Source organism: Oncorhynchus kisutch, unplaced genomic scaffold (genome assembly GCF_002021735.2).
Source record: "Oncorhynchus kisutch isolate 150728-3 unplaced genomic scaffold, Okis_V2 scaffold4038, whole genome shotgun sequence".
Classification (NCBI taxonomy): Eukaryota; Metazoa; Chordata; class Actinopteri; order Salmoniformes; family Salmonidae; genus Oncorhynchus; species Oncorhynchus kisutch.
Genome location: NW_022265983.1, coordinates 140,531 through 149,682, shown reverse-complemented (window position 1 = coordinate 149,682; position 9,152 = coordinate 140,531). Strand labels below are relative to the sequence as shown.

Here is a 9,152-nt window from a genome sequence, read left to right as displayed (position 1 = left end):
AAAAGATAGGGCTATAGATTTGCATAATTCTAATCATTATTACTGTTATCATTATTTAACGGCAATACGGACCATTAGGGTCATGCCTGCGCGCGCACTACAATGTCCCTCGAGAGCGAGCAGCCAGTGGAGCACATAATGAAGGATGTGCTGATATCGCTACTGCTGCCCGCGACTCACAATAGGAAACATTCCCCTAATCTAGCCTACTGCCTTGTCCTAATCTAGCCTACTGCCAAGTAGCTTTCAAAATCAAACCGTAATTTCAGCAAGTGCCATGGAATCTCTCTGTCTTCGCGCTTTAAAGCACAAAGTGGTCACGAATAGGGCTATTCGCCTAAGCAATGTGCGCTCATGTCTGAGGAAAAATACTGACAAGACACCTAATGAACCGTAAACTAAAAACGGGAAATCCAAGGCAACTAAACCCACGGTCTCAGTCCCTCCGGTGAGATATCAAACTATGCGTTTGGCCTCTCCACAGTAGCTGCGTGGTAATATAAATGCACTGATGACGTTTCGTTTTGATTAAAAAATAGAAGACAGAGGTGGTGGAGAGGAGGAGGAAAATAAGAAAAGGGAAAGATGGCTAAATTAAAATGGACAAGAAGCAGGTCAAGTTTATGGCGATGCTTTCTCGGGCTAATCTCCCCCGGGTCGGTTCCCGGATCAAACCTTAATGGGCCAATAATGGATACATTATACAGAGAAATTTTCATTCCGATGGAATCTAAAACGGTCTTAATCGTATGCAAATAACAGCGCCTCGCGGAGAAGTGACCCAGAAGACACCACACTGAATATTCCCAGTAGAGAGAGAGAGAGAGAGAGAGAGGTGTGACATTACCTGATCAAGAGGCCCGGATGATCTTGTTATTTCCTCGTTGTCCGATTTTGATCCGCCCTCTCTGTCGTCGATCACCAAGTCGATGGGCATCTTTCCTTTCAGACAGCTGATGTACCGGTGACAGAAATTGTCACATAGTTCGTGTACCTATAGAACAACATCAAAGAGAATAGGAAAACACACCGAAAGAAAAGACATGAGCTACTGTATATCTGACACATGCCTGCAACTACAAAGCTACAAGCCACTTGGACAACCTGGTCCAAATGGGTTGAGGCGAGCACGTGGTGTTGCTGTGCGCTCCCACGTGACCAGCCGAATCCAGAAATATGGAGTAACTTTATTACAGAGAAAAATTGAGACTTCAACGAAAATTGACAATGACAAGAAGACTGGCGGGCTACAACCTAGTCAACACCCGTGTTAAACGTATCAGTGCCCCAGGTTGTGTCCATTAGGGAGGTGGTGGGGTGACCCGACTGATTGACATTTAAGGTAAACTGCTTCATTTCCTCCAGTGAACCAACCCGGTGCATGTCGCCTGGTCATGCCGAGGATGGTGCATGCTGTATGGGCTAAATGCATCGCTACACAATGCTGCTACAGCCGGCAACGACCCTTCTGTTATATAATGTTTTGAATTGTATTAAAATAGCCCAACACTCGGCCTACTGAAAGTTAATTAACAATCATTTCAACTGATCAATTGTTTGGACAGTGGGCTACCATTGGTAAAACATATCAATATACCACATCAAAAAATAGCTCACTAATGTCACGCCAATCTATGCTACAGCGGGCTGCTTTTCTCGGCCTTTAGCATTCTCCAATACCTACAGCGCACTTTAAATTATATAATTAATTCACCTTGTATGTAATCTACACTAAAATAAACTATTAGCTCTCAGAGAGATTTGGTCACAGAGATATCCGCTCCATGCAGTTGTAGCAGCTTGCGTTGTGATTAGGCTACAACGCGGAAGAGAAATAGGCCCCATGATTGATTTCGACACTAATTATAGCCGACTAGAAAAATACATTTATGCAAATGTCGCCCATAGCTATGAAGTGTGACAAGGCCAGGCAGCAACAGAGAGCTGGGATATTACCTTTTCCAACTCCAGAAGATGAAACCGTAAAACTTGAATGGCTTGAATCATCTGAAATATTGAAAGAACAATAAAAAAAGATTAGCTTGTAAAATGTCCTAATATGAAATAGGCATATGTTTCTGGGGAGGATATAAGAAACTACAATGGAGAAAATTATTCATGTTAAATTGGATTTTGAATTTTGATTTTATGTCGAGCTGATATTCAACATTATAAGCGTACGGCATTACAACATTGGCTAATCAATCAAACACAATAGAAGCTATCTCAGACATAAGCATTAGTTATCCTACATTACAAGTGAAAACTATTAACATAATAACTTTCCATCGAGGGAAATGTAGTCCAAATCCATTTGACAGCTTTCTAATGCGGCCCTCAAAAGATGGTCATCTACCGTGACAACCGAGGGCTATCATGAAATCAAACAATCCGGATTGAAGAACAACAACCTCCAGTGGTTGGAGAAACTTTTTGAACTAACAGCGTCTGGTGTTCAGAAACCGTGACATAATATGAAGGCAAGCCCTGATATGTTGGATACATCCACGTTGGCTCTTAGTCCTTAGCCCACTTCTTGAACAATCAAATCAATATTTGTCTTACCAGGTTATCCAGTTCTGGATTCGATGAAAATAACGGCTTTTCTGCTCGAATCTAAAACCACAAAATCGTGAACACTTCAACACTTATGGGCAACATCCGTGAGAAAATAATAATGTATTTAATATTAAAATAGTATTCCCAATATTGAACAATGTGTTAAACATAAACTACTGTTAATGGCATAACAAATACTTTCGGCTACTTCTAAACAATACACGTTTCAAAACGTTTCCAATGCTAAACTTTACAATAACATGTAATTACACTTAACAAAATACCCAGCTTAAAAACATGTGTTTATGCTCAGCCACACACATCGTATGCATAATGTAGCCTATGTTAATAACGCGTAACGTTTTTTCACCGACCTGTTTTGCAAACACTGCTATATCTTCATTGAAAGATTCCGATGAACAAACGTCTCCTCCCGCGACCCCAGGCTCTCTGGGCGTGCAAGTCGCTAATTCACATTTCTCAAAAATCAGTGCAAGCAGGGGGAACAGGGGGTGCCTGCATGGAATCAAACACAATAGCAAATGTCACCGCAGAGAACAAGGCCGGGGTCAACACTGGTTCTATAAGCTAGTCTCAACAACTAGGCATAGCTCTGGGAATTGGTGATATGTGTATGCTGTTTTATGTATGGCGTTTATAGCCTATTAGTGCAGAAAAATATTCAAACGATATAGTTTTTACTGACAGATAATTGTGTCAAATGATTTGAATAAAATGTACTTTTTTTGTGCACCACTGTATGTTCTCCTAAGCCTTCAGGTTAGATCTGCCTTTGTCTTTGAAAATATCCAACGTTTCATATGTGCAATTTGTTCCATTTTAGTCGCATTTGTAAATCGCGGATATGACCGTTCTGGATATGTTAGAGCCAATGTCTAGAATTTAAGAAAAATATGGCGCTCTCAAGTAAGCCTGAACTGAGTAAATAGTTAAATTATTTGTGACATGTTCAGTCACCGTACATACATCATGCTTTGGAATTTTAATTAACTCATCTAAATTAATGTAGGGTGTGCATAATTTTGGGTGTCTGTTTTATTACATAAAACTCCTCGAAATTGGCCATATAACATGACCATTGCACACCATTTAGTTATATTAATATGTAGTAATCAATTACAGGTCCTTGTAAAACTACAATAAACTAATTGGAATTTTAATTTCCAAAACATATAGCCTAAAATGTGCTCCTGCACATAGTAGCTATTGGTCTCAGGGTCACGGGTGCATAATATTTTGTGTCAGCAAATATCGTAGCCTATATTTTGAGTACATAAAGCGTACAACTTTGTGCCCAAGTTATAGAAGTCAACACAACTTTCGACAATAAATGATTCTTACAAAACAAGCATAATTCCCAGGTAACAATCCCACGTGTATTTGACTTTTCCCCAACCGCTCTTCACGGCCTAATAGTCTACACATTTTCAACTCCAACAAGAAAATCAACCAAAACATATGAAATCCCACACAAAGTTGCTCATATATAACCTCCGTAAGCTACAGTCACCTACCCATATATCTGGTCTTTATCTCTCTTCAGGGCGTCGTTGACGGACGAGCCCATACTAGGCGGCATGGCGTTGCTGTGGGCTGTGTGCGGGTACTGGTGTGAGTGTAGCTGGGGGCCGTGGTTGAGGTGGACGGCCTGCATGGAGCGGGCACCGTGCGGGTCGCCGTACATGGTGGTGGGGATACCCACCCCGTCCATCCCGTAGTGGGGCAAGTCTTCGTACTGTATACACAATAACAACACAGTTTCCTACTGAATGGACAGTTATAGGACTGTGGAGGTTTTACGCACTTTGCAGACAACAATATAACGTGTAAATAGTAACCTACCAATGAATGAATAAATAAAAAGCGAAGTCTACCGAGGTTGGCCTTAGTGACCTTGTTTATAAGCATATAATACCCCTAAAGCTCAACTGTAGCTCCAAGTGTATTTTAAATATTTACACCACCATATAAGAAATAGTAACAAAATAGGGATAATCGCGTTAAAACATTATTCAATCTGATCTTTAATTCCAAAGCTAGGCTACTAAATAGCAAAAACTGAAATATATATGAGCAGGATAAAACGGATGACAAGCATGCATGTTTCGTCTTTGTGTATTTGGAATTATTTGATAGTAGGCTTTCACAACATTTAGTCTCTTTAATTACAGCGTTTGCTAATTTTAGAGCATCATTAGAATTGTGTAACATTGGTTACTCTGTTATTACACGCCAAATACACCATCATTCATATATTTAACAAACGCAGTTAAATGTATGTTTCTGTTTCTCATAATGATGATCATTGAAGATGTCTAGTATAGATAGATGAACATTTAAACCGGAGTCATTTGTAGTTGTAAATTGTCTCCATATTTTCCATCCCCATACGCCCATACTAAATGTGTGCCTGCATATGTCTTTTCACGCAGACACACAACACGTATAACACGTTGACTAAAAGTTAAAACAACATTTATGTTGGGGCCTGTTTCTTTCACGAATTAATGAGTGATTTTAATGATGTATTGTGGACTCTGAACGTGACACGATATTATAAAGACTACCATTTAGACCCTGACACGTGGAGAGGTGCACAAATGACCCGCGTGGTACTGATGTAGTGTGTCTCTCCATCAAGCAAAAGGTATTTGAATAATAAGTGTGATCTCTCTTACATTTAATTTAAAAAAATTATACCATCTAGTCGAGTATTCCGGGGGTTTTAGGCTATGTATCAAATCATATGTCATCACATCATGACAAAAATGTGTTTTATTAGCATATGCAAAAATGTTTGTTTTTTTACCCAAATTACTCAATTAAACGTTATTAGGCCTACTTTGTAATAAACTACAATTGAGGATGCAACTCTAGATGATCATGAATTATAATCTCAGAAAACACTCAGAGATTCAAACCTCAAAGCCTTTACATGAATTTGATGAATTACACAAATGACTCAAATAATTTAAATTCGACTTTGGAAGTATAAAGTTTGGGTTTGTTTGGTCCCATTGCTCATTGTTTCTCTTCCAGTAACTGGTCTGTCAAGACTAATCTGGAAACAGCAGATAGGATGACACTTCTAATGTCCCTAGTCGGGGCGTTCGCGAAGCAAGCAAATATGTGCGTCCGTGCGTAATATTGTGCCAAAGATGCAAAACTGCAAAACATGGAATTCGGTCCAGCGGGGTCTTGAAGAAGAAAGTAAAGTTTCGCCGCGAGCGTCTGTCATTGGCCACGTTACCGTGTTCATGGCTTTGCATTTTCACACAGTGGAGTTACAGTGAAACTTTTCGGGATAGTCTTGCTACGTACCCGCTGCGCCATATCCCTCCTCTAGTCCCTCTCTTCTTCTCTCCTTTCGCTTCGGATATATCCCCTAAGAGGCCAGGGTGAAGAACAAATAAAAACGCAAATTCCAAATGCGAAATCTTTCAAGAATCCGTATTTCTTGCAAGAGAAATGCAACGATGAATTCAAGCCAGCCCTCTTCAGCTCAAGTTCAGTCCAAAGCAACCGCGAATAGGGCCTGAGCTATCCCCAGGGCAGTGGCATAGGGAGAGAAACCCCAGTCTTATTTTCCCAAAAAACAGTATGAAAATACCCCTCAAAACAAAACTAGCGAAGTCTCATGGCTTTTTGCCACCACGCCTGTCAATCAAACGCCGAGGCTTGTCAAAGTAGCCCGGAATGAATGATGATCCGCGCCGCGCTTCCACGGGTTAGCACACCTAATGTGAATAGTCAAATGCACACAAAACATTCAGCTCACTCGTTTTTCTTTTGATCACTCTCGGCTCCTGGGTTGATTTTTTAAAACGCAAAAGCCCTGTAAAGGAGATCAGGAGGAGGTGGGGTGATAATTCAGGCTTAGTCTTTCTTAAAGGAGCAGCCCTCGATCGATGCTGTGCTCAGTCGCCAACTCCTCGTTGGTTTGTGTACAATGGGTGCGAGTAGTTGGGAAACGCGACTGAGGAGTGGATATGGACCAGACTGCCGAAACCCGGAAGTAGTGGTGGCCATAACAGGTCGCGTTATACACAATGCGAATGGGCTACATCAAGTCGCGCGGAGAGGAGGGGGGTGTCGTGGGAGGACCTTCGAAAGCTCGAGTTGAGCAGTCAGTGGGTATTCCGAGCCCCTGTCTGTTTGTGTTCTAGGCTATAGGGAGAATATGCCTCAGCCCCTGGTGGTGTTGCTCTGGTCAAAGCCATGCATGCATAGCTTTAGCCTCGGCGTGTGGGATATCACCCTGACTCTTGGTCGTGTAGTCGACTTTACTGTAGTGTTTGTTTGACTCGTGTTTTTTTCTTCTTTCTATTTACAAATGTGGATTTTCCAACTAATCCCAAGATTAAGATTATCGTCTCAGGACTTTGATACCATTCCAGATTTTAATAATGTGAAAACTAGTAGGCTACTAGGTAGAAGAGAACCCAATGGGAACACAGTGGTTGGATCAACGTTACCAACGTGGAATAGACGTGCCCAGTAGGAAACGCCTTTCAGTATGCTATTGTAATTATATTTATATCCGTGACAAATCCATGTTTTTGAACGTAGTTAAATCTTAAATAAACCTATGGTAATGTCCTTCTAAAGGGCTCTTGGTTGCAACATACCCGGCCTTTCCTCTTTGACCATTTACGCAGTTTCCACCTTGAACACGTCTATGCACTTAATCATTCCTATGAATGTCTCATCTCTGTTATTGTAGAGATGTCTTTATCTATTTGGACTAGAACTGGGCGGGACTCCCTAAAAACATGTCATTTCGATACAGCTATGACTGTTCTTAGCAGGTTAGGAGAATGCATGCAGCAGGTTAGGAAGATTAACATAGCAGTTTAGGAGACTTAGGTTAAGGTTAGGAAAATGGTTAGTGTAAGGGTTAGCAAAAATACTCTCCTAACCTGCTATGAGAAGTCACTTGTATTGAAGTGGCATGTTTTTAGGGAATATCCCATAAGTCCCTTCTGCAAAACAGCAGATTCATGATTTCATATCACAATTTTACATTAGACTGTACATCGTCTTACAGTAAGTAGCCTATTTGATTTGGGAGAAATTGTTGAATTGCTTGATTAGAGATACATTTATATCTCTAATATATATATATAGACAAAGTGGTATATATATATATATATATCGTTAGGTTTGATGAAGTTAGTGTGCCCGATACTGTATAGGCCATTGACAACATTATGGTATTTTTTAGAAAATATATATATATTTGACTAACAATCTGTTTACTAAAGCATTTTGATGGTGCTGTATAATTGGTCTTTCTTTAAAACTGAAGCTGAAAAGTCACTCGATTAGAGTCTCTCTATCATGTCAGCTTCATGTTGCTGTCAGAGTGCTACAGAGTGGTACAGTTCTCCGTCGTGCCCTCCGTCACCCATTCCCCCTCTCTGCGCCGAATGGGCCGTTCCGAGTCGCTGCACGCTCACCGAGTCCGCCAGGGGTGTCCAATGGAAGCACGGCACAGTGATGCGAGTCCCCTATTGGATCTCGAGATTATCAATTATTTGGTGATTGATCGATTTCAGGCCACATTGGTGGGGAGCTGCAAAACAAAACGTTGCTCGCAAATTAAAAACATGTCTTTTGTTATAAGTCTATATATACATTTCACAAAATGTTTGAATATTTCGCAAACCCTAGCTCGTTCTCATTTGTCTTTTAGGCTTCTCGCTCTTCGCTCTCTCTCTTTCTCTCTCTCAACAACACAATAACACACACATGTTCTATTTTCCAACTCTTTCCTACTTGTCCTTACTTTCTAAAACTTTTCCGAGATAGCCTATATACAATATCTATGAATTTTAAACCGATACAATAACTCATTATACGTTTTATTGGGTTGATTTTACCCCAGATTAAAAACTTTAACTTTGTTAAATATTTTCTATAATCGGATTACCGTGTTATTTGGTCAATAAAGGACATTTTATTCCTCACAATGACCCCTTTGTCACCGTGTGCACATAGGACTATGTAGCTTACTGTTGGGTGTAAAAGGGCGCTTTGTAATATTTATTTACAAATCGATTCATGGAAAAGCCATAGATCTATTATATTAGGCGACACAACTCTGATATCAATGAAAATCGTTGACAAATTATACATTCAATTGTATGTATTTCTTTATCATTTTCAATACAATATATGCTTATATTGCTTGAACTAGGTGGATGTATACATGTTAGTCTACATTACTGATAAGAAGCTATTCAAACGAGTTACTACACTTGTTTCAACACAAATGCCAGAAGAGAGTGGGCTACAGGCTATATGATTATGTTCCGCCTGGGCAGCTATATGTGCATACACATACACATGTTACATTTCTCTCTCTCGCGCGCGCTTTCTCTCTCTCTCGCTCTCTCGCTATTACCTGTACGTATAGACAACTTATTTCACACAAATGCCAGGAGAGAATGGCCTTTCATACGGCTCCGCTATGTCTTCTGATTATGCTAAGCCATCCCGTCGCTGTTCATAACGTGTTACTCCAAACGCCCTGATGACAAGGTGTTTGAAGTTAGCCTGCAGATTCATCT

The 9,152-nt window shown here is 40.4% G+C and overlaps 1 protein-coding gene across 2 annotated transcripts; it reads right to left on the bottom strand.

Annotated features, from left to right (window-relative positions):
- Positions 1-847: 847 nt before the first annotated feature.
- LOC109885523 (homeobox protein Meis1) lies at positions 848-6,601 on the bottom strand (the record flags this gene model as incomplete). 2 transcript variants are annotated; one of them, XM_020477366.2, is given in 6 exon segments in its annotated part: positions 848-994; positions 1,957-2,007; positions 2,566-2,616; positions 2,934-3,075; positions 4,095-4,315; positions 5,902-6,601. In XM_020477366.2, coding segments are annotated over 6 exon segments (624 nt in total), but the record flags the coding sequence as incomplete, so codon positions are not given.
- Positions 6,602-9,152: the final 2,551 nt, after the last annotated feature.